Source organism: Xenopus tropicalis, chromosome 1 (genome assembly GCF_000004195.4).
Source record: "Xenopus tropicalis strain Nigerian chromosome 1, UCB_Xtro_10.0, whole genome shotgun sequence".
Lineage (NCBI taxonomy): Eukaryota > Metazoa > Chordata > Amphibia > Anura > Pipidae > Xenopus > Xenopus tropicalis.
The window spans coordinates 11,435,932-11,463,192 of NC_030677.2; the positions used below are offsets into that span (position 1 = coordinate 11,435,932).

At 42.5% G+C, this 27,261-nt stretch overlaps 1 protein-coding gene across 4 annotated transcripts in view; it reads right to left on the reverse strand.

Moving 5' to 3' along the window:
- Window positions 1–27,261, reverse strand: part of ctnna2 (catenin alpha 2) — a 1,024,232-nt gene that overhangs the window by 914,071 nt on the left and 82,900 nt on the right. For all 4 annotated transcript variants that reach the window (XM_031895802.1, NM_001097305.1, XM_031895831.1 and 1 more), the window contains 1 exon segment: window positions 26,138–26,243. In XM_031895802.1, coding sequence (XP_031751662.1) covers window positions 26,138–26,239 — 102 coding nt within the window. In that variant the 5' untranslated portion in view covers window positions 26,240–26,243.

Genomic DNA, 27,261 nt, shown 5'->3' on the forward strand with positions numbered 1-27,261 from the left:
AGCAAACAGAGAAATCACCACTTACAGAGTTTACTCAGATAACATTTTGTAATGTTGCATATTAATGACCAAAGTACCTGTGTGAGTAAAAGTTATAAAATATATATAGGTATGCAAAAAATATTATGAAAACATGCATTGAAACAGAGTGTTACTGGGGTACCTGACTTAAAGATGGCTGTGCATTCCACAGTGGAACACACGGCCATCTTTATTTTTGCTTGAATCTCTCCAGGGTTGCTTATTGCTAGCTTCCAGGCAGGTGGAAGGGCCCAACAGGGTTGGGGGTCTATCAGGATTTTTACCAATATCCCAGTTGGCCATTGCAACTCTGCATTCAAATAGGGTTTATACCTTAATAAAGCAATTAATATCATCTCCTTAACAATGAAGCTAAGGACAAGGACAACTAGTTCCACCAGCTGATAAAAGCATATAATTCTCCACCTTGGTATCAGGGAATGGTTTCCTCATGGTAGACAAGCAAGTTTATACAAAGTGCAGGGGATTTAGTACAATATAATATACAGTTGGGTCATTTCCTTATGGGACCAAACTGTCAATTAAATCCTTATAAACGGTGCTTAGTGATGTCATCAATTATAATCGGAGCTTAGTGATGTCATTTCTGTCACATGACTCACTAAAACTTGTATATTATAATGAATAAAGTACCCCCTGTTGTAAAATATGAGGATATTAGAAGTCACCTTGTTATTCCATGAGGTATAGGGGGTGCTTTATTCCCTATATATTGAGATGTTCCCTAAAGGGGATGCTCTAGTTGGCTTGCAGGGGTTTTAGACACTGATGTCTTTATCTGTTTCGGTGACTGTCAGTCCAACACCCAGTGTTCCGGCAGGCAGAACCCACACGGGGAGCCCAGTACAAAGGTTACACAACTCCTGACAAATATTTATCAACGCACGCTCGGTGACATACCGGTGGCAGGAGTCCAAGTGCCGCGCTTTCAAGCAAGATCGATTTGTTCTGAATGTCCTCTGGAACCACCTCAAATGCGCCGTCAGAAGTGGAGATTGATTATGTGAGTCCCATAACAGACTGACAGAAAGTGATGACTGGCCAGATGTACATGGTAATGCCCAGTCCATGCCGCTATCCGGCAAAGTTTGCTATTTATTAGCAAAGTCCTTACCCATAATAAACATTATACAGCCCAAGTATGTATCCTGTACGTATATCTTTATTTATATAGCATTACTCCGATACATTAATGGTACAGATGCTGAGAACACTTAATAGCAACAAATATATATACAGTATATATATATATATATGCTATGTTTATTTTGCTCTTTTTTTCTCAATAAATATCATTTTATATACATTTGTATGAAACCCTGTGTGTGCTGGACTTACTCCTGCAATATTTTAGTTTATATGGCTCTTGCACCCAGGTTATATTTTTTGTTAGTGGTGTGCACCATTATGATCTCTCTCTCTCTCTCTCTCTCTCTCTCTCTCTCTCTCTCTCTCTCTCTCTCTCTCTCTATATATATATATATATATTAATATGCACAAGTAGAAAAATAAAAGGGGTGGTTCACCTTCGAGTTAACGTTTAGTATGTTATAGAATTACCAATTCTAATCAATTTTTCAATTGGTCTTCATTATTTATTTCTTATAGATTCTAAATGATTTTCTTCTTCTATTTCCAACTTTCAAATGGGGGGTCACTGACCCCGGCAGCCCAAAAACTATTGCTCTGTGAGGCTCCAGTTTTATTGTTATTGTTACTTTTTATTGATTGTTTGTCTATTCAGCCCCTCTCCTATTCATATACCAGTCTCTCATTCAAACCACTCCCTGGTTGCTAAGGTAATTTGGACCCTAGCAACTAGATAACACCAAACTGAAAAACTGCTAAACAAAAAGTGAAATAACTAAAAAAGGCTACAAATAATAAAAAATGAAGACCAATGGCAAATTGTGTCAAAATATTACTCTCTACATCATACTTAAAGTTAAACTTAAGGTGAACAACCCCTCGGAGGAGAAGGGAGGTCCTAAAAAGCAAGGGCGGAACTAGGGGGAAGGCAGAAAAGGCAAGGCATCTGGGAAATTAGGTTTTGGGGTAAATCAGATGCCCCCAGTTTACCATAGGCTTAACGTGGCCATACACGTTAAGATCCGCTCACCTGGCGAGTGGATCTTCTCCCGATATCCCCCACCTACAGGTGGGCGATATCGGGTGAATTCAGGCTAATTCGGTTGTTTTGGCCCTGGGGCCAAACAATCGAATTAGAACGCCAGTAATAGGCGCAATCGGTTCGGGAAATGCATCAATGAGCCGATGCGGCCCCCGAACCGACTAAATTATTTAACCTGCCCGTTCGATATCTGCCCGATTTCATCCCTGATATCGGACGGGCAGGCCCAACGGTAGTCCCCATACATGGGCCGATAAGCTGCCGAATCGGTCTAAGCGACCGACATTGGACAAAACAATCAGTTGGTGTATGGCCACCTTTACACTGGCAGAGAATACAGTGTTTATTTTAAAAGGGGATACTCATAATATAAAACCTACAGCGGCGGCATGAAAGTGCCAGCCTGTCAGCACCATGGATTCGATGCTTTTGGAATTCCTCTTTGATCTCGGCCAAGCTGCATGTCCACCGGCAACCCACGGCACGGATAGATCAAAAGGGTCGCCGGGGAGAGGGTAAAATATTTACAGATCTTTGATGTAATACACAGAAACCATAAGCATTGCTCTCAATGGCGCCCAGGGCAAGTCTCCTGCATTTCCAAATGATGCTTGAGTTGAAATCAATATGTCCGTCATTACCGATCACGAATAGAAATCTCCCTGTATAAACAGTCGGTGTGCTTATACACAGTACGGCCGTCCCCATCAAGGGTAAGTAATAGTCGGTAATAGCAATTCTAGAAAAAGGATGGTTCCTGCCTGATTGACTGCGCCGGGGTTTATAATATCTGACCTTGATCATTTAAGAAGGTGTACAGGCCTGCTTAAAATTCAATTTAGGTACAAAATCTCATTGCTAAAACAGTTCAGAGTCTTTTAGTCTGAGTGATATCAATTCCACGAGTCGGGTCTCGCACTAATCCCAGCAATTTGCTGAAGGCATCGTGGTGTTTAATAATTCAGGCGCTCCGGAAGATACCGCACGGAACGTATGGGATTATTTGCTGAAGGAAATGAGCCTGGGAAAGGTAATTATGCTTTTCAAGATCAACAAATGGTACAAATGGACAAAAGCATTCGGCGCGGGCTTCTGAGCATTGGGGAACAGCCCCTATAGGGCTCACTTACTCACATTGTAGCAACTTCCATCTGCGGCTAATACACAACTAAACAAGATTAATTTCTAATCTATATATCTTTACTGCTGCGCTGCAAGTTGGAGTGATATCCCCCCCCCCCTCACCCCCAGCAGCCAATCAGCAGAACAATGGGAAGGGAGCAAGATAGCAGCTCCCAGTAGGTATCAGAATAGCACTCAATAGTAAGAAATCCAAGTCCGGCTTGGGACTCCTCCAGTTACATGGGAGTAGGAGAAACAATAGGTTAGCTGAAAGCAGTTCTAATGTGTAGTGCTGGCTCCTTCTGAAAGCTCAGACTCAGGCACACTTTACTGCTGGGATTGGCTACAACCATGTATGAAAGCAGATATGGGTTTGGGAAAAAACTATTACTGGGAAAGGACAAGTGATGAGCGAATCTGTCCTGTTTCCCTTGGGTGAAAAATTTGCAAAACAGCAAAAAAATTGTGAAATGTGGCTACCACACTACTTTTTTGACACCCACTTTTTGTGACAACAGCATTTGCCGCGACCAAAACCAGCTGTTTCACAAAAAAATTCACCAATGCCGAAATGTGGAATTTCGCAGCTAATCCAATCCAATGTCTGGCAAGAAATTTCCCTCATCACTAATTAGGACTCACCAACTGGTCTTTCTAACACTGACCCAAACCAGAATGGATTTATCAGAAGCTCCAGGAAAAGGCCATATATTATTTTCAACTGTAATACTTACATGAGGAGGGTGGGTGGGGTAGTGATGTAAAAGGGGCGGGCCTATTATATAAAAGGGGCAGAGCTATGATGCAAGATGGCCCATGGGCAGGATGTGGAAGTTTGGGGTGGATTGGGGGCCAGAGGCTTAACTTGATCTTGATGGAATAGGTCAACTTGATCAACGTTTTTGTGACCCTAAATTACATTTGCTGTGGGGCCCGCCGGTATGTAATGTTACTCCCCTAAATTACATTTACTGTGGATCCCGCTAGTATGAAATGTTACTCCCCTAAATTACATTTGCTGTGGATCCCGCCGGTATGTAATGTTACTCGCCCCATACTCTGCAATAAAGTCATATACATTTATACTAATTCTAATCTGAAATCCAAATCCATCACTTTATGTAAACTTTCTTCTAAAAGTTTCTTTTTATTCCTTAGACTTTCCTTGCTTTGCCTTTGCCTCCAGGTTTAACGGCTCTTTTGCATGAAGCAAATGATTTTGTTCTCCCCGTGTGTAATAACGGCGGCGGCGCTACGGTTTCCTGGCCGGTGCCCAGTCATTCCTTTCTGTCCCCAGACATATAGACTAAGATGTATGGAGCGTATTAGCAAAAATGAGTTTGTTCTTGCAACAGCGTCGCAGCCCTGATTCATAGACTTAGTGGCGAATATTAGAGGCGGCGGATAAAGTTGATAAGTGTCAGCGCTTGTGCGGCACGCTTCTCAGCTAGGCCTAATCATTCATAAACGTCAGATTTCTGCTTTTCCCTATTTAAATCCACCTTGGGGGCCCGCGGATGTTCAGACATTGCACTGGAGATTTCTACAGAGCTCTGCAGTTTCCACGGAGCTATTTATTATACAGCGAGCGCAAAGTCAAAGCTGCCAAAATCAGCCAGTAAATTCATATTAGTTTCTAATGACGGGACTTGCAAACTCTAAACAGAAGGAAAAAGTTGTTACTTGGCTTGTAGGTCATCTAAAACTTTGAAAAAAGTAATGGCCCTAGTTCTCTATAGAAGCTGGAAACCAATTCACCAATGACTTAATTATAGATGCAAGAGAAGTGACCAATGAGAATGCTGATTCCCAGAACTGTGTCAGGCATCTTTCTGTTATCTTACATATAGAGATAATTATGTCATTTTCCCCTTCATTATATGGCACAAGAATCAGACATGGGGATAAAGGGACAGACTTGTTCAGTGCTGGGAAACTGTGCTTAATGCTCCCAACTTCAGAACAGGGAGCCAGATTTACACAGATCAGCTGGGATTCTCATTGGGGGATTCTTTTGCATTTCAATGCTGCCGCGGGCCCTAGAGAGCTGGAAAAGTTTGAAGGACCTGAATTGGCATCTGAAATCTGCCCGTGTATGGCATATTTTGGGCAAGCTGCCTTAAGTTACAATCTACAGTAAGCCTATAACTCTATCCCTGGTAAGTTTATAACTCTATCCATTATAATTATTTAGCACTCAGGCTCTGTCAGTGGGGAACATTTGCCAGCCTGTCTTTATCTTGCTGTTTAAGGCGGTGGTTGCCAATGGATTTGCCAGCCAAGTACAATCACACAGCTGTCACATCATTGTGTCCCATTGCTTGACTGACACCCATATTATCCCACTGAATTGACCTGCCGTATCCTTACTAAATATATGTCTGCATGTAAATCAATCAAAAGACACAAAAGCTAAAGCTCACATTTTACAGAACTGTAACCATGGAGTTATGTAGGAATCTGTGGCTTTTCTCTTCTTTAAATTCCAACTTACTGTGAATCTCCAAAGGCTTTAGAAATAATGCCATTAGAGCGTTGGATTCAGCAAGGGCCTCATTATGCCCATTAAAGCTACGGAATACCCCCAGGAAGGCAGCGAGGACACATTGTGCACATTAATTCAAGACTGGGTTGGTAGCTTCTGAAGGTGTTGATGGTTATTGTTGACGAGAGGAATCAGACTGCATTGTAGGGATCAGGAAGGAATGTGTCTCCATGGTTCCTGTGGATTAATCGCCTTATTATGTATTTATTTACTCCCTATTTATATTAATGGGAGCTGTTGGGGATGGCCCAAACTCATCATGGCTCATCTACTGGTACTTGGTTCCATCTGGTTTATGCACTTGGTCTTCTACAGAAGGTCTTCCCAGAGTTTCATTATGGCAGCAGGAAGGATCTTGTGCTGGAGACTTGAGTCATTTATTATTATCAACACTCTGACCCCATATGGAGAGCTAGGGCAGGTCTATGCCCCCCCTTATATTGCAGAGTCCAAGGGAGCTTATAGATATAGAGCCAACGAAAGAGACAAATGTGTTGTATATTTCTTGTATTCCTTCTTCATTTGGGAAACTTTATTTTTTCTAGAGTAACACATTAATAATGGAGAACAATGTTTCTGTAAGCAAAATCTTTATGTATAAACGTGTGGTTTCACCCCTACGGCCGATTGGATTTCTTTCACCGGCAGCGGTATTATCACAAAATCTATCTTTAATAAGAAAAGCCCATTCGTTATGTGTCTCGCTGGTAACAGTTTCGGCACCACCTAATACTGGGAGGCATAAACAAATGTAAAATCGTTAATAAGCTATTATAGAGCTATCCAATAAGTCAAGGTCACCGGGAGACGCGCATAAAAGTTTGTATAATGGGGCCACAAAAACTGCGCAGAATGGATGAGCCTCGGGAAAAGAACAATCTTTCTGCCCAAGTTACTGATCTGTTTGGATATAAGATTCCCTTTGCTAGACTGTGACTGCAGGAAAAGGGACCCCGGCTACATCCCCCTATAAAATATACCCCTGGCGTGGGTATTCATGCACATTATACTGGTCTGGGAAATTATTTTGTTTTCTGTGTCCATTGATAGGAAGCTTTAAGAAAGTATCTCTTGAACCACCATGTGTTGATTCCACCAACTCTTACTAGACTGAGCGAAATCTAATAGGAGTAGTAGAATGTTATCATTCCTCAACAAACATGTAGTCAATCAGAGCTTTAGAATATTCTTATGGCTATGCCAACCAGTGGCGTAACTTGGTTGCTCTGGGCCCCCCTGCAGAAAAATCTTTTGAGAGGGCCTGGCATGGCCAGTGTCGGACTGGCCCACCAGGATCCCAGGAAAACTCCTGGTGTGCCCAGGGGTCAGTGGGCCCTCCTGCTTCTGACCATTTGGCCTGCATCATGGTCATTCCCTATTTTTGAATGAAAACAAGAGAAACAGATGGAAGAATAGATGCTAGCATGTAAATAAAAGAGACTGGGAGAATAAAGAGGTTGGGTGAGGAAACAAGGAAAAATAGTTTGGAGAGTGGGCCTATGGTCTAAGAGTTTCCGGTGGGCCCCTGGGGTCCCAGTCCAACTCTGCTTCCCGCCCTGAGCGTGCCGATATATTTAAGGTAGGAAAAGGGTACTAAGTTACAGCAGACCGGTCTGGACCCCAGGGCCGGAACTAGGGGTAGGCAGAAGAGGCAGCTGCCTATGGCGCAATGATTGGGGGGTGCCAGGAGCCTCTCCTGCCTACACCTAGTCCGCTCTCTTAGTCATTGCCCCCCTGCCGCTTGTCATGCGGAGGGGGCAATGATATATCGCGTCACAAACTTCCCCCCGCGCGCGACCGCGCATGCGCGGGAGGGGGGGCAAGGTGGCTGACCGGGTTGCCTAGGGCGCCTGGTCGGTTTAGCCCGCCCCTGCTGGACCCCCACTGATGCCAACCTGCATACCCGTAGTAACCTTGTGTGGACATTTGAACAAGTAAAAGCGCATAATAATTCCAGACAAAGAAACAAGAGCTTTCACCCAGGCGTTGGTCCATGATTTTTGCCATTGGTGGCGTCTCCCGTCTCCTGGGAGGGGCTCTGATTTTGATGTGTAAATTGGTAATCACCGTATTAATGTTCGTGTGGATCATCTGGTTCCAGACAAACGTGTATCATCCTTACCTCCTTATTTTGACATTCAAGTACCTGTAGCACCCACATGGGAATTACCAACTCCCACTTCATCCAATCTAAACAAAGCCACACCCACGGAAGTATCCCATAAGGGCATGTAGGCCTCCTAAGAGACCTGCTGAGAGACCTCCTGAGAGACCTCCTGAGAGGCCTGCTGAGAGAACTCCTGAGAGACCTCCTGAGAGACCTCCTGAGAGACCTCCTGAGAGAACTCCTTAGAGACCTCCTGAGAGACCTCCTTAGAGACCTCCTGAGAGACCTCCTGAGAGAACTCCTGAGAGACCTCCTAAGAGACCTCCTGAAAGAACAGGCCTATCAACAGCTCGATAAGTCTACAGCTTGTGATAAAGACCTAGTGAGACTGATGGACAATATACTCTATACCTCCAGTCAAAGTCAGGAGTGGTTCCCTCCCACGTTGCAATGGCCTAGACCTTGATTTAAAGGGGACCTGTCACCCACACATAAAAAGCTGTATAATAAGAGTTTAAAAACCCACATTCTTTTATTAAATTAAATCACCCATACCTGTTATAAATGCATTTCAAAATCTGAGCTGCCAATCATATATTGGCTGCCCCGCCTCTATGCCTCCGGCATAGAGGCGGAGCAGGCAATATATGATTGACAGCTCAGATTTTTAATTACAATTGCTTTATCTTTCCATTCAGCACTTCCTAGATCTCACCTAGATGGGAAATTTAGGGGTGAAACAAAGCTTTGCCTTAATAACATTGTTCACAAAATGGCGCCGGCCTGCTGGCTGTGACTGTAAATTCCAAGACTGAAGGAAAAGGAAATTCAATAATTTATATAATGTAAGTAAAGTTTATTTTGCTCTACTAACATAATAGAAAAGGATTTGGAATTATTTCTTGGGGTGACAGCTCCCCTTTAAAAGGGATTCAATTCCATGAGGCAAATATGGACTGAGGGTAAAATGGGAGTTAAGGGTTAAATAGCCAAGTGCTATAGAGGGGAACATTCTGTGGGAGCAGCCCCATAGAATGTAGAGAGAGAGAGGTAGCAGGTTAGCTGCAAGCTATGTATAGCCACCTCTGCATTTCAAATTCCAATAAACATGCGGTTAGAATGTTCCATTCAGCTATTAATCAGCTAAGATTATTCATTTAAATTAAGTTTGCAGAAACTCATTTACTTTGATTACAGACGGTATTGTTTATTAATATTAGCGTGATTATATGTGCGCATATATTATGTGTTACGTTATTAACCCCCGGGGCTCTGCACTTTATATGCATCTCATTGCCATCGTTTTACATTTTCCCTTCACACCTGTTCCATGGAGGTGTCACTCTGCCTGGCAGTTACCATAGATGGGAAAATTGTTGGGAGGGAGGGCCTAACAGCATGTCTAGAACCGGGAATTATGTCTCTCTATTATAGGTGCAGTTCCATTTATATATAAATCTATATACTGTTAAAGGGAAACTATACCCCCAAACAATGTAGGTCTCTATAAAAATATATTGCATAAACAGCTCATATGTAAAGCCCTGCTTCATCTAAATAAACCATTTTCATATAAATATACTTGTTTAGTAGTATGTGCCATTGGGTAATCCTAAATAGGAAACTGCCATTTTAGGTACTAAGGGCCGCCCCCTGGGATCATAGGAGTCACAGTGCACACAAACAAGCCAAGGCACACATACATGCTAGGCCCCATCAGCCAATGAATGGACAGAGTTCTGCCTTTTGCTCCCATACTACTTCCTGTTACAGTTAGAGCTGCATCACTTCCTGTCAGCTGATCTCTGAGGGGGCACACAGCCCATCACTAAATGGCGGCTCAAGGGAAAGGATGTAAAAGGGCAATATTTACTGATATATATATCTCAATTTCTTATGACATTATTTATCATCTATCTATATTTATCTTTCTACCTACCTACCAACCAATTTATCTATCTATCTATCTATCTATCATCATCTATCTATCATCTATCCATCTATCATCATCTATCCATCTATCATCATCTATCATCTATCCATCTATCATCATCTATCATCTATCTATCTATCTATCTATCTATCTATCTATCTATCTATCTATCTATCTATCATCTATCAATCTATCATCTATCTATCTATCATCTATCTATCTATCTATCTATCTATCTATCTATCTATCTATCATCTATCTATCTATCTATCTATCTATCTATCTATCTATCTATCATCTATCTATCTATCTATCATCTATCTATCTATCTATCTATCTATCTATCATCTATCTATCTATCTATCATCATCTATCATCTATCTCTATCTATCATCTATCTATCTATCTATCTATCTATCATCTATCTATCTATCTATCTATCATCTATCTATCTATCTATCTATCTATCATCTATCTATCTATCTATCTATCTATCTATCATCTATCTATCTATCTATCTATCTATCTATCTATCTATCATCTATCTATCTATCTATCTATCTATCTATCTATCATCTATCTATCTATCTATCTATCTATCTATCTATCTATCATCATCTATCAAAAAATGAAAATGATAAGGCTATAATAGCTCAGCAGGAATCGCAACTAGGCACTGGGCTCAATTCTTACTGCAAAGAAGCACTTTACTGTGACTGATATCTGGTATCTGTAGAATAGGACAATGGAACATACTGTATTTTCATTACAATCGAAATTGGAGACGGTACATTTTTGCCAACTCTGGATCCGACTCCAGGTACACAAAATTGCTTCTGACTCCAACTCCACAGGTCTGCCTGATCCTGGGCAAAGCCCTTACCTCAACCCAACTCAATACCTGTGGGATAATTTGGAACTCCAATAGAAGCCAAGCCTCATGCCCAACGTCAGCGCCTAACCTTCTGTATGTTAATGGAAGCTAATCCCATCCAAAATTGCTCCGAAATGAGATGTTGGACAGGTGCCCGCATACCTTTGCCCATATAGTGTGTATGCCGTGCCGTAGTGCTGGGGAGATATAGAGCCGCTGATGCACTTGTGTGTTCCATGATGCTCAGTAGGAGCACCCTTCAGGATGAGAGGAATCTGGGTGGTTTTATTGCCTCCATTTTCCCCAGAAAGATGGAGTATTATAGGGGTTCTTTACCTTTGAGTTAATTTTTAGTTTGGTGTATAGCAGTGACCCCCAACCAGTGGCTCAGGGGGAACATGTTGCTCCCCAACCCCTTGGGTGTTGCTCTCAGTGCCCCCAAACCAGGGAGTTATTTTTGAATTCCTGACTTGGGGGCAAGTTTTGGCTGAATAAAAACAAGATTTCCTACCAAATAAAGCCCCTGTAAGCTGATAGGGTACATAGAGTCTCCCTAATGGCCAATCATAGCTCTTATTTGGCTCCTCCATGAACTTTTATGGTGCTTGTGTTGCCCCCCAAGTCTTTTTACATTTGACTGTGGCTCACGAGTAAGAAAGGCTGGGGACCCCTGGTGCAGAGAGGGCTATTCTGAGACAATTTGTAATTTGTAATTTTTTATTTGTAGTTTTTAAATTATTTCAAATAATGTTTAACAGCTATTTGGTTGCTAAGGTCCAAATTACCTTAGCTACCAGGAAGTGGTTGGAATGATATATGAACAGAAGAGGTACTGAAAAGGAAAAAAAGTTATAAAAAGTAACAGTAACAATAAAACTGGAGCCTCACAAAGCAATAGGTTTTGGCTGCCGGGGTCAGTGACCCCCATTTGAAAGCTGCAAAGAGTTGCAAGAAGAAGGCAAATAATTTAAAAATTATAAGAAATAAATAATGAAGACCAATTGAAAAGTTGCTTAGAATCAGGACTGGGTGGTGCTACCGCCCCAGGGGCCCCGCACCCCCCAGGGTACCTCTGCCGGATGCGTCCCCTGCAGGGGCCCCCTATCCCCCCCTCCCCCCAGCAGGCGCCCCTGCCCGACATCCTCCCATGAATGCGCGTATGTGACACACATCAGGGGAGGACATTGGCGGCCAGGGGAAGCAGCAACAGGGTTGTGTCTGGGCCGCTGGGGCCCACCGGGTAATTTCCCAGTGTCCCAGCCCGACACTGCTTAGAATGGGCCATTCTATAACATACTAAAGTTGACCCGCCCCTTTAAATAAAAGGCCATTACCCTAATATACAGATACTTAAATCAGACCCAGGTTTTTCTGACGGAGCCACATCTTCCTTGTTGCAGGGGCCCGAGGCCGACGTAATCCTCCCACAAGCTGGCATTGCAGTCTAATGTAAATGTACATTTCATGATGAACGAGCCTGGCAGCACAGTTAGCATTTTTAAACCATAAAAAGCCGTTAAATCAGTAGTCGGTGAAATGAATCCTAAATCGTTGCTCATTAATACCCACTCCATCAATTAGCCACCAAGCTGATTGGAATAAAGTTTTCACGGCGCAGTTCTGTGATTAATTGATGACGCGCAGAAGCTGAAGGGTATCTGATCATTTTCATTGTGTTCCTTCCAGTTGAATTAATGGGCCTTTTGGAAGAGAAAACACTGAGGATTAGATACTGATTATCAAATTGCTGGAATTATCTAGCGGTGTTGAACTACTATCCAATGCCATGCAAACACAGGGTAGGCACAGGAGATAGACATTACTGGGGAGTGTACCCCAACCCCCCCCATGTAGATTTCTAACCACAACTTGGTCAGTTTAAAGGACAATCAAAGTTGTGCTCCCAGTAGGTATCAGAATAGCACTCAATAGTAAGAAATCCAAGTCCGGCTTGGGACTCCTCCAGTTACATGGGAGTAGGAGAAACAATAGGTTAGCTGAAAGCAGTTCTAATGTGTAGCGCCGGCTCCTTCTGAAAGCTCAGACTCAGGCACACTTTACTGCTGCGCTGCAAGTTGGAGTGATATCCCCCCCCCTCACCCCCAGCAGCCGATCAGCAGAACAATGGGAAGGGAGCAAGATAGCAGCTCCCAGTAGGTATCAGAATAGCACTCAATAGTAAGAAATCCAAGTCCGACTTGGGACTCCTCCAGTTACATGGGAGTAGGAGAAATAATAGGTTAGCTGAAAGCAGTTCTAATGTGTAGCTCTGGCTCCTTCTGAAAGCTCAGACTCAGTCACACTTTACTGCTGCGCTGCAAGTGTGAGTGATATCCCCCCCCCCCTTACCCCCAGCAGCCGATCAGCAGAACAATGGGAAGGGAGCAAGATAGCAGCTCCCAGTAGGTATCAGAATAGCACTCAATAGTAAGAAATCCAAGTCCGGCTTGGGACTCCTCCAGTTACATGGGAGTAGGAGAAACAATAGGTTAGCTGAAAGCTAATTTTTTCCCCAATTTTTCCCCAATTCCAAGGTATGATCTATCTATCTATCTATCATCATTTAACTGTCTATCAATCATCTTCCATCTATCTAATTATCTATCTGTCTATCTGTCTATCTATCTATCTATCTATCTATCTATCTATCTATCTATCATTTAACTATCTATCATTTAACTTCCATCAATCAAATTATCTATCTACCATCTATCTATCTATCTATCTATCTATCTATCTATCTAATGTATCTATCTATCTATCTATCTATCTATCAATCATCTTTGATCTATCTAATTATCCATCTGTCTATCTATCATCTATCTATCTATCTATCTATCTATCTATCTATCTATCATTTAACTATGTATCAATCATCTTCTATCTATCTATCATCTATCTATCTATCTATCTATCATCTCTCTCTCTCTCTCTCTCTCTCTCTCTCTCTCTCTTCATCTATCTATCTATCTATCTATCTATCACCTATCTCTCTCTCTCTTCATCTATCATCTATCTATCTATCTATCTATCTATCTATCTATCATCTATCTATCATTTAACTATGTATCAATAATCATCTATCTATCTATCTATCATCTAACCATCTATTTCTCTATCTATTCCTGTTCATCACCCCCGTTGCTCCTGTGTAACTGCCTATATCTCTTTGTGTCCCAATCTTGTCATTACAACACTGCCGATGCACATTAACTGAATTACCTTGTCTTTACTGGAAATTAAATCCTATGCAATGTCCCAGTTGATTGTTGTTAATTAAGAGGAAACACCCAATAAAAGGTTTTTTTCAAGGAAATAAGCAAAGTGTAAGTAAAATAAACACACGATGTTCCTGTTTTTGGTTGAGTAAACTCAGAGCTCCCACAAAATCTGTGCAATAAAAATACTCTATTCTCCTAGAAAAATGATTTTGATTAACGATTATCTGTTATGGCACCTTTCACTCCAATGAACAATAATAATGGAAAATAAAAAGTCCAAATGAAGTTCCTTAAAAAAAAATTAAATCATGTTACTGAGGGAGGAAAAGTACAGAGAATGTCAGTTAAATCAATAAAGGGATTCAAGCATTCAGTTGTTAAGGAAGCCTCTAAGCATTGGCATTGCTCTCACTATGGGAAAGATCCCCTTCCCGATCAACTGGCTGCACATTGATACACTGTGTCAGAGCAGGTATATAATATATAGACTTAGGTTTGGAAAAAAAAAATAATCAGATAGGATCTGTGCCACTGTGACAGAATGCTCTGTTATACAGATAGCTAGAATCTCAGCCATAAAGCAGGGTAGGACTGCTGCTTACAATGGGGGGATCAGATAGGATCTGTGCCACTGTGACAGAATGCTCTGTTATACAGATAGCTAGAATCTCAGCCATAAAGCAGGGCAGGACTGCTGCTTACAATGGGGGGGGATCAGATAGGATCTGTGCCACTGTGACAGAATGCTCTGTTATACAGATAGCTAGAATCTCAGCCATAAAGCAGGGCAGGACTGCTGCTTACAATGGGGGGATCAGATAGGATCTGTGCCACTGTGACAGAATGCTCTGTTATACAGATAGCTAGAATCTCAGCCATAAAGCAGGGCAGGACTGCTGCTTACAATGGGGGGATCAGATAGGATCTGTGCCACTGTGACAGAATGCTCTGTTATACAGATAGCTAGAATCTCAGCCATAAAGCAGGGCAGGACTGCTGCTTACAATGGGGGGATCAGATAGGATCTGTGCCACTGTGACAGAATGCTCTGTTATACAGATAGCTAGAATCTCAGCCGTAAAGCAGGGCAGGACTGCTGCTTACAATGGGGGGATCAGATAGGATCTGTGCCACTGTGACAGAATGCTCTGTTATACAGATAGCTAGAATCTCAGCCATAAAGCAGGGCAGGACTGCTGCTTACAATGGGGGGATCAGATAGGATCTGTGCCACTGTGACAGAATGCTCTGTTATACAGATAGCTAGAATCTCAGCCATAAAGCAGGGCAGGACTGCTGCTTACAATGGGGGGATCAGATAGGATCTGTGCCACTGTGACAGAATGCTCTGTTATACAGATAGCTAGAATCTCAGCCATAAAGCAGGGCAGGACTGCTGCTTACAATGGGGGGATCAGATAGGATCTGTGCCACTGTGACAGAATGCTCTGTTATACAGATAGCTAGAATCTCAGCCATAAAGCAGGGCAGGACTGCTGCTTACAATGGGGGGATCAGATAGGATCTGTGCCACTGTGACAGAATGCTCTGTTATACAGATAGCTAGAATCTCAGCCATAAAGCAGGGCAGGACTGCTGCTTACAATGGGGGGGGATCAGATAGGATCTGTGCCACTGTGACAGAATGCTCTGTTATACAGATAGCTAGAATCTCAGCCATAAAGCAGGGCAGGACTGCTGCTTACAATGGGGGGGATCAGATAGGATCTGTGCCACTGTGACAGAATGCTCTGTTATACAGATAGCTAGAATCTCAGCCATAAAGCAGGGCAGGACTGCTGCTTACAATGGGGGGATCAGATAGGGTCTGTGCCACTGTGACAGAATGCTCTGTTATACAGATAGCTAGAATCTCAGCCATAAAGCAGGGCAGGACTGCTGCTTACAATGGGGGAGGGGGGATCAGATAGGATCTGTGCCACTGTGACAGAATGCTCTGTTATACAGATAGCTAGAATCTCAGCCATAAAGCAGGGTAGGACTGCTGCTTACAATGGGGGAGGGGGGATCAGATAGGATCTGTGCCACTGTGACAGAATGCTCTGTTATACAGATAGCTAGAATCTCAGCCATAAAGCAGGGCAGGACTGCTGCTTACAATGGGGGGGGATCAGATAGGATCTGTGCCACTGTGACAGAATGCTCTGTTATACAGATAGCTAGAATCTCAGCCATAAAGCAGGGCAGGACTGCTGCTTACAATGGGGGGATCAGATAGGATCTGTGCCACTGTGACAGAATGCTCTGTTATACAGATAGCTAGAATCTCAGCCATAAAGCAGGGCAGGACTGCTGCTTACAATGGGGGGGATCAGATAGGATCTGTGCCACTGTGACAGAATGCTCTGTTATACAGATAGCTAGAATCTCAGCCGTAAAGCAGGGCAGGGTGATTTAAATCAGTTTCCAAGCTGTGCATTGTACATATATACAGTATATGCTTATGAAAGCTATAGAGAACATAATGAAAGCAGAAGAAGATGCATTTGGTTCAGTGCCTGTGCCTTTAATAAACATCACATAAAGCCGCCGTTGCGCTATGGATCAGTTAGCAAAAGATAATAATCCCTGAGATGCTCACATTTATTTCTCTATCACAAAGCAGAACTTTCCATCTTCCCTGAGTGCTGTAGCAGCCGCTAAATAGGAACATCTTCATTCCTGGCACAAAGAAGTTCACATTAGTTCAGACCCAACAAACAGCAAATGGAGTGAAACACGGAAATTATACATTTTTATTTTGCACGCGGCCATTTCCTATGAAAGCGATTGGTGTGTGGGCGCCCAGTGGAAAAGGGGTTTTCAAAGCTTAATATGCCACATAGAGCAGCAACAATATATATATATGTATATAGGGAAGCAATGTACTTGTTGGTAAATTATTAATGGCCTATAAACTATGGGCCCAAATCTGCTTGGATTTGGATACACCGCTGGCTGCTTTTTGCTATTCCAGTTGTTAGATGCTGTTCTTGGGTTCCCCTATAACATTAAATGGTATTTCCGTATGGTTGGAAGCCCCCTTGTATCGAGTTGTTATGTCCCTATGTGCTTGGCACAGTGGGTGCTGCCTTGTTCACCTAAGGGTGAGACCCATTGATTTGTTGAGGAAATGATATCAATATAGTGCCTGGAGCTCCAATTTCCCCCCAACGACCTCCCCATGTTCCCCTACATTAGTTTACCTTAAAGTGTTTTGGGGTTTATTTGTATCTTATTTTTGCTTTGTTTCGCCTCATTGTATTTAGTCCATTCGCTCCACCGTATAGCTTTGCCGTTGGCGTGCCCAAAGCCTTTCTTTCATCTGCTCACTTCTGTATAATGAGTTTTCCCATGACATTGGCAAATGCTTTGCCACCCAAAGTGCCTTTGCCTTGTAACCTTCATTTTTCTTGAACTCCCAGAATCCCCTGTTAGTCGGTGATGTTGGATATGGCCGCATTGGAGACTCAGAAACCCTCCAGCCTGGGGGGAGCTGTCACTCATGGTACCTGGCATTTGCTCACTTTTACTGCTGTATAAAATGTTGTTAACGCAGGTTCAACTGTGACTGCTCGGGGGATGTAGCATTTTGCTTTCAGCTCCGTCTCTGCATTAGTTCTGTTTTATCTCATTGCAATGCAGGTACAACACCAGCGTGCGTTATTGTTACAATAACAATGCAATGAATCCAGGATTCGGTACTGGGATTTGGCCATGTAACCCTGTTACATAGCAAATAATTCCCTCTGCCATTTAACCTTTTATTCTAGAACCAACTAATGTATTTGTAGCTGTAATATTGGTGTGTAGGCGCCATCTCAGTGCCTTGTGCCTGAGTCTGAGCTTTCAGCCAGCGCTACACATTAGAACTGCTTTCAGCTAACCTATTGTTTCTCCTACTCCCATGTAACTGGAGGAGTCCCAAGCCGGACTTGGATTTCTTACTATTGAGTGCTATTCTGATACCTACTGGGAGCTGCTATCTTGCTCCCTTCCCATTGTTCTGCTGATCGGCTGCTGGGGATGAGGGGGGTGGGGGGGATATCACTCCAACTTGCAGTGCAGCAGTAAAGTGTGCCTGAGTCTGAGCTTTCAGAAGGAGCCAGCGCTACACATTAGAACTGCTTTCAGCTAACCTATTGTTTCTCCTACTCCCATGTAACTGGAGGAGTCCCAAGTCGGACTTGGATTTCTTACTATTGAGTGCTATTCTGATACCTACTGGGAGCTGCTATCTTGCTTGCTTCCCATTGTTCTGCTGATCGGCTGCTGGGGGTGAGGGGGGGGGATATCACTCCAACTTGCAGCGCAGCAGTAAAGTGTGCCTGAGTCTGAGCTTTCAGCTAACCTATTGTTTCTCCTACTCCCATGTAACTGGAGGAGTCCCAAGCTGGACTTGGATTTCTTACTATTGAGTGCTATTCTGATACCTACTGGGAGCTGCTATCTTGCTCCCTTCCCATTGTTCTGCTGATCGGCTGCTGGGGGTGAGGGGGGGGGGATATCACTCCAACTTGCAGCACAGCAGTAAAGTGTGCCTGAGTCTGAGCTTTCAGAATTAGAATAATTGTACGCTATTGGCCGAGTCATTCGTTGCTTCCTTGGGTGCTAGTGTTGGAGTTGCAATTCACAATAATGCCACTAGAGGGCCAAATATTGCTCCCGTTATGCATGCATGTATTCCGCAGACCCCCTTCCCCCCACTTATTCTATTACAAGGGATTTTCAGTGTTCTGTGTATAAAGGGTCACTGGTAGCACTTTCTGCCCCTGTTATGCATTCATCCACCATCCCCACATCCCCCAAATATTCAATTACAAGGGATTATTCTATCTTTTGTGCATAGAGGGTCACTAGTAGCACGTTCTATTCAGGTTAAGCCTCATTCCTCTTATAACAGCATTATCTCTGACCTGCCTTTTTTCAAGTCTGTCTCCTTAAGGTCAAATACCTGCTCAGCAGAACTAACTGGTTGCCCAGAGGGCATAGAAACGACATTATGCCTGAGCCGTGTATGTATTCCATGCAGTGGGAAGACTTTATATCATTGGGAAGGTGATTTCACTAACCCCATGCAGAAGTGGCATAAATATAGAGAGGCAGACCCTGAGGCTGCCGGGGGCCCAGGAGGAATAATGGCCCAGTGGGGCACTGGCTTATAAGCATTCAATGGGGCTCATTTATCAACACTGGGCAAAGTATGGGCAGTAACCCATAGCAACTAATAAGTGGTTTGTTTTAGGGTTCCATTATGCCTGGCACTAGGGGCTACATTGTGTGCAGCTATACCATTCCCTGTCTCCATAAAGTGACTGGTCCTGGGAATATATAGGGCAGAAATGTATGTTAATAAAGCTATAACTGGGGGCTACAGCTGGGGTTGCTGTTGTTGCCATGGCGGTGTATTGAGTCACACTTGACCAAGGCACGCTACATGGCAGCTCCCACTCCTAAGGGTTATGCCCCACATGGAACTCAAAGGCAAGTCCCATTGCTACCCTATATATTCCCATAATTAGATTTTTCTCCCTTCTCTCCTCTATAATGTGCAACATTTTGCCTGTTTTTTTGTTGTTGTAGAAAAGCTTTTTGCTTATTCAAATGAATTCTGTTCCAGTACACAAACCAGAACTAGCAATTTATTGTCTGGGTGAAAGCATTCTCTTCCCAGACACCTGGCTACAATTATAAAATGCATGAATCCTAATCACTATGGTTATATGCAGACTTCCGACATTAAAGGAGCCCAGAGACTCGGGGGGTAGTCGCTGCATAAGGTGACAGCAACCAATCACTGTAATTAATGTGCGGTGATATAGATTTGCCATGTTCTTCATCGCTGTAATAAATGTTCATGTTATTTTCACTTACAGGTACAATCAAAGCCTTTACACTTGGGGATAGTGTTGCTCAGCCTAGATTTTATCCTATAAGGTTTTGTGCACAGGCTCAGATATTGGTCCCACTAAGCTGCCCCCTCTTTAGATTCCCCAAGTTTCTTCTGCCTATCTATATGTTCATAGAGAACAAAAACCATGAAAAGTTCCATTAGAACATCCAACAACACCTGAATACCATGAACCCCAAGTGGTTCCCTCAGCACCATGTTGTCGGCAGCCCCTCTATTGCATTTTCTTAATGTGTACATGTCTTTTTAGCATTACTGTATCTGGCCTGCCTATCTTTATATTCCTGGAGAACTCACAATAACCATGTAAAGTTCCATCCAACACCATCAACCTCAGGTTCAGATATTGGCCCCACCAAGCCCCTTCTTTAGATTCCACAAGGTTCTTGTATTGCATTACTGTATCTGGCCTGCCTATCTTTATATTCCTGGAGAACTCACAATAACCATGTAAAGTTCCATCCAACACCATCAACCTCAGGTTCAGATATTGGCCCCACCAAGCCCCTTCTTTAGATTCCACAAGGTTCTTGTATTGCATTACTGTATCTGGCCTGCCTATCTTTATATTCCTGGAGAACTCACAATAACCATGTAAAGTTCCATCCAACACCATCAACCTCAGGTTCAGATATTGGCCCCACCAAGCCCCTTCTTTAGATTCCACAAGGTTCTTGTATTGCATTACTGTATCAGGCCTGCCTATCTTTATGTTCCTAGAGAGCTCACAATAACCATTAAAAGTTCCATCAGAACATCCAACAATTGAATACCATGAACCTCAAATGGTCCCCTCAGCACCATGTTGACGGCAGCCACTCTATTGTGTTTTCTTAATGCGTACATGTCTTTTTAGCATTACTGTATCTGGCCTGCCTATCTTTATGTTCCTGGAGAGCTCACAATAACCATTAAAAGTTCCATCAGAACATCCAGCACCTGAATACCATGAACCTCAAATGGTCCCCTCAGCACCATGTTGACGGCAGCCACTCTATTGTGTTTTCTTAATGCGTACATGTCTTTTTAGCATTACTGTATCTGGCCTGCCTATCTTTATGTTCCTGGAGAGCTCACAATAACCATGAAAAGTTCCATCAGAACATCCAACACCTGAATATCATGAACCCCAAGGGGTTCCCTCAGCACCATGTTGACGGCAGCCACTCTATTGTGTTTTCTTAATGTGTATATTTTTTTTAGCAGCATTAAAGCATATTGTGGAAATAGCCCTAATGCAGAAAACTCCAGGTGCCCAAGAATTCTGGATAATAGATCCCATACCTGTAATCTAATTAGCTGCTATGTAACTGGGTTTATTATGAATTCTAAATGTTAACATGAAAGCTAGTATTATAAAGGAGTTATTCAACTCTTTGTTCGGTGGCGATGGCCCCCAGGTACTCCTTGTACTTCCATTCAATAGGCTACAATGCCATGACAGTTTGACTCGGGAGTCAGGAACAGCCTAAATTCTCAGTGCTGTTTTATTGTGAGCTCAGTCTACATTTCTAGCAAATAAAGAGAATAATCACAGTGATTTCTTCAAAGTCAAACTAAGCAATCAACAGTGTTTACTCATCTCAAAGTAGGTTATTTTGGGAAAAAATAAAAAGTTATAATTTACTTCATAGTGTATTTCCTTCTCTTTTTCATTCCTGTTTTAAGGCCCCATACACGGGCCGATTTTTTACTGTCAAACGACCGATTCCCGAACGATCCGATACTATCATTAAGTTATCGTATAGTTGATGGTGTGCAAACGATCGTCGGCCCACTAATTGACACGACACTATCGTCCCCAAAATCGATTGGCCAGGTTTAAAAATTTTAGTTGGTGTGAGTGTCAGACATTTGTCTTGGAACGATTGTTCTCTGCGCATGTCATGATTGCCAGCAGCGGAAGTCAACGAACATAAACGGAACAACACGAACGTGCATAAACGTTCGTTCTTTGCAGAACTAATGGCTCGTATATGAAAACTTTGGGATCTGTAGAAAAACTTTTTGTGTATTCCCAAAAATGCTGGCAACACTGGTGGAGTATGGTGTGACACACATATAGTCTACAGCAGACAATGGTGTGGCTACAGTCTGCTTTATGTGGATGGTGAATACTAATGTAGGGGGATCACAGGGCCTTCAGGTGTGAATATTGCACACATCGTTTGTTGTTCGCCGCACACGAAAGAACTTTCGGACCCAAATACTCAGCGAAGAAGAATGTTACATCACTTCATGTTACATCACTTCCTGTTTCCTGTAAATACCGCTTCCGCCACGACATTGGATCGTACGTAGATGTACGATTGTACGTATTTTACGATAATGATACGATGAAATCTTTTGCAAATTATCGTTGCCCGTGGATGGCATATCGTATGAAAAGCCGATCGCCATACGATCGTTTGTCGATATAATCGTTTGTCGCACAACGAGTGAAATCGCCTCGTGTATGGGGACCTTTACTCTATGGCAGGACCTGTAGGTGGGGGTCATTTACAAGCACAAGTGTAGTGTGCAAAATGCAATTTTGGATGCAGCGTTTCATAAAATGGTGCAAGATTGCTGCACTGATGGACACAAGTCTCTGTGGGAACCCTGGAAATATGGGGCAGTCCAGGGGACAGTAGCTTAAGGGTCCTCCAGCATCAATAGATGGACTTTCATTGGACTTGTGGACATTTTTTAGCTTGATAACGCTTGAAAACTCAAACATATTTGAGAAACTTGATATCAAGTTTTAATAAATTTCTCAAGTGTCCATGTAAATACGGTCAATTTGGTCTCCATTTGAGCCTATCGGGCTGACTTATTAATACTTGACAAAGGGTGTTGGGGAAATGGTGGAAAAATACATGTGATCCTGCTTTTTTTACATAGTGCTAATTTTGTTTTCCAAAATCTTTTTTTTGTTCTCTCAATCGTGTTTTTTTCAAAAAATTAAAAGCTTGGCAATCAAGGGGAAAAAAATGATTGTTGGGAAAAATAGCAAAAACTTTTTAAAAATGTGATTGTGATAAAGAACATTATTCTATATCAATTTCCCCAATGTCTTCCCTTGATTATTAGTAAATCAGTGCCCAAGTCCAAGCACTGGTGTTATAACTTGCAGTATTACTGGACCCTCAGGGAGACTATATTAGGACTACATGACCCAGACAGTTAAGAGCAATTAGCTACTATTGATTTGATTTTCAAGCTGCCAATCATTTGTGTTCACCAACCAATTGGACAATAGAAGAGTCAAGTCAAGTGACAGAACCTCCTACATGCAAAGAGACTACATTTCTACATTGTTCTGTTCTTAGACTCCAGTGGTTTGATGGTTTGGTCTTCTAGATACACCTTAAAGTCCATCTGGAAGATCAGTTAGGATGAGATTTGGGGTCAAAACATATTTGCTGTCCTTGATATTCTTGGAACTATGGCTGAATGACTTGTTCAGATGATTTTTCTACATCTGTAACCTTGTTATTAGCTAAGGGAGTTCATGACCACCAGTTGGACCTCCAGGGGAGGCTTGCCCTGAAAAAGGAGATAGCCAATGCTTTATTCATCTTCCTAAACTTCCCTGCTGCTTTGTAACGCCCTTCCACTTTTCATTCAGCACGCGCATGTGTCATAAAATGTAAATGTAGCCACAGGGAGCACCCAAAAGAGTAATTTTGTCTGCTGAACTCACATTGAACTGACTGTGTGTCATGTACATCGCTCTAATCCCTGGATGTAGCCTGGAGCCGACTGCAAACCCTTACCTGAGAAATGATCCTAACACAGGGAGTTCTACCAGCCCCGGGATATGAGTTTCAGCTTTATCATTGGAAAGAAAGGTTGTGCATTCATTAACAGTGAGTGGCACTCTGTTTATTCACATTGGTACAGGCAGCTGGAGTCAGCAGAGCAAGAGATTCAAGTAGATACTGATGAGGGCAAATTGTATTTTCTTCCAGGTTAGTCCCACCTCGCAAGTCACTGCCTACTTCCATTGCTGACCTGGTCTAGGTTCTGCATGTTCACAGGAAATAATGGCACTACATAGGGTGGCAGTTTAAGGCCAATGACTAAAGGAAAGCTTGAGGAGAAACTGTTGCCACCACAACTGCTTCCTATAAAATCCTACCATGCAGAGGAATAATCTACCCCAGTAAATCCCACTGAGTAATTTTGCCCCACAGTAACAGATCTAGCAACCTGGTTCAACTGTTGATTAATCAGACTTTTTTTTAAGCAAAACAAAAGAAATTCTGGCACTGCCCAAGTTGAGTCCGATGTTATGTCAGTAGAATATATGATTCTATAGACTTCATTTAGCTGCCAGTAGTTTTGGAGGGTCTTTCTACTTGGTGGGAGCAACAGCTGTAATCACTTATAGGTGTTGAGTGCCTATTGTACCTATCAGGAAGCTGTAGCCTATCAGAGAATAGAATATTCACCTGGATAGGGCAACTACCAATCAGGTAAATAGCTTATTCTCTATTCCAAAGGACATCGCCACCCCCAAATGGAACAGCAACAGCACATTTAAAAGCAATAATAAATGAAGGTAAGTTAATATATCTTCTTTGATCTTGTTTGGTATATTTTAAGTACTAAGGGCCACCTCCTGGGATCATAGGATTCAAGGAGCACCAGAACAGACCAAGAGCATACAAACATATTAGGTCACATCAGCCAATGAATGGGCAGAGTTCTGCCTTTTACTCCCACACTACCTCCTATTACAGTTAGAGCTGCATCACTTCCTGTCAGCTGATCTCTGAGGGAGCATACAGCCCATCACTAAATGGCGGCTCAAGGGAAAAGATGTAAAAGGGCAATATTTACTGATATATATATTCCAGTTAATAGGTCACTTAACATAATATAAACTATGTGTTGGTTAAGTATTCATTCTGGGGGTATAGTTTTCCTTTAAAGAGCACTTAAACCAAAAGTGCTGGTCTTCAGAAGTCTTTTATAGCAGAAATATAGTTAATATTGAACCTAACATGAAACACATAATTGTTTCCATTGAGATTTACTAGAAGCTATCCCACATTTCCATCATTTTGTCTACTCTCCTTCAGCCAAAGAGCAGCTTGATCCAAAATACTAGTGAGTATGAGTAGATCCCCTCATTCTCGGAAAGATCCGATTGATAAGGTATTTCCAAATCCTACAGGGCTCAACTCTTTTGTTCTTTCTCCAGCCGCACTAATAAGCCTACGGGAATAATATCTAAGAAGTTATAATAGGAACGCTCTAATCAGCTTTATATTGCCATTTATCACTCCGGGGATTATTTTCTCAGCTTGACACGCAGCTGAACACATCTGAATAGAATTTAACTCTCAAAAAGCATTGTGTGCACTTTCTTACAACAGTATATAAAGTTTCCTGATCTCTCTTTAAGTTAATTTTTAGTATGTTATATAATGGCCAATTCTAAGCAAATAAGGAAAATGAAGACCCCAGCAACCAAATAGTATTTATTAACACTGGAGAGAAACATAACTGGGGATATTGCCCATAGCAACTAATCAGAGCTTTGCTTATGTTTTCTAACTTGTTGGTCACCATTTAAATCTAATTGCTGATTGGTTGCTATAGACAATATCACCAGTGATGTTTGTCTCCAAAGTAAATAAATAAACCCCTATGTGTCTACACTGTGTGGAGGAGCCCAGACCAAACCATTTGGTAATAAATGTATAGATTTGTTAAGGTGCCGACTGCTGAAGGGAGCTTGACTTGACTCTCCTAGAGTTTGTTAGAAGATGAGATAAGCAATAAAAAAATAAGAATAGAATTACATACAAGCCTCACAAGCCTTATTGTGCTTGTTGGGGTCAGTGACCCCCGACTAACAAGTGTCAATTTCAGTTGTAGGCTGAAAATAGACCAATAATAATAATCCAAAGTGCAGACAAAATAAACAACAAATACCAACGAAGACCAACAAAGATGTTTTTATCATCTATAACATTAACATTACAGGGAGCTACGGCTACAAAACTACTGGAGAACAGCGTAGCTTTACTATAACAAAAATAAAAAGACTTTTGAAGAAGGGATTGAGACACAGCGCTAGAGAAACGAGCAGTTGGTCTTCAATGATAAAGTGACCAACTTATACAAAAGAGTTTGAAGCCACATAAAGTATATATATCGCCAAGCAGCGTTCGTTCCAAAGAGAAAGCAATGAGCCACCAATACGCAGCCCAGCAATGGACACGACCCGTTATGTAGGATCAGAACCTCGGCCTTACCTGGGTTACTAGCGGCTCCAGCAGGCTCTCCACAGTAAGGGTCCTGATTTCCAAGCTTTTGGGGTCCCATTTCAGAATGATAGGTGATGTTGCAGAAGACATGTTCCTGAAATAAATGTGTATATTGTTAATAAATCTGCCATTCTAAAAAAAATATCATTACAATTAGCAGAGACTGTAGAACATTACAGTATAGAGATGTGCGGGTCGACTTTTTGTTCCCACCCACCAGACCCATCCGTAACCCACCACATCCAACCATGAACCACCACACCCATACATAACCCACCACACTCATCCGTAACCCACAACACCCATCCGTAACCCACCACATCCAACTATAACACAACACACCCATCTGTAACCCACCACACCAAACCATAACCCACCACACCCATCCGTAACGCACAACACCCATCCGTAACCCACCACATCCAACTATAACCCAACACACCCATCTGTAACCCACAACACCAAACCATAGCCCACCACACCCATCCGTAACGCACCACACCCATCCGTAACGCACCACACCCAACCATAACCCACCACACCCACCCGCAACCCACCAAACCCAACCATAATGCACCACATCTATCCGTAACCCCACCATACCCATCCGTAACCCACCACACCCATCCGTAACCCACCACACCCAACTATAACCCACCGCATGCAACAGTAACCCACCCACCACCAACCTGACCCGGCAAGGCACCTGTATTTATAGACCTGTGCCTGACCCGCCCATCCATGATGTCATAAAGGGTGCAGAGTAGGCGTGTGAATATAAAATTAGGGCTGTTACATTTCTTGGCTTGCCATTCTTTGTGTTCTTTGGTTCTAAGGTTCTTGTATATTCCAGGGGAATGCCCAGGTTGGGTACAGTAGGTTTTCTAGTTCAGGTGGAACTTTCTCCTGATACATCTATTGATTTCATGACGGTGGTTACGGACTTTTCCACATAATTACTGTAGTGCAGTTACTCACATGGAACATTACCAGCCCTAAAGAAAACTATATGATCTGCTACCAGTCTTTAAGCGTTGGACCTTTTTGTTGGGAAATTAAACCCGAAAACAGGCAATAACCACACTGGCCCACCAGAACTACCAAGAAATAAA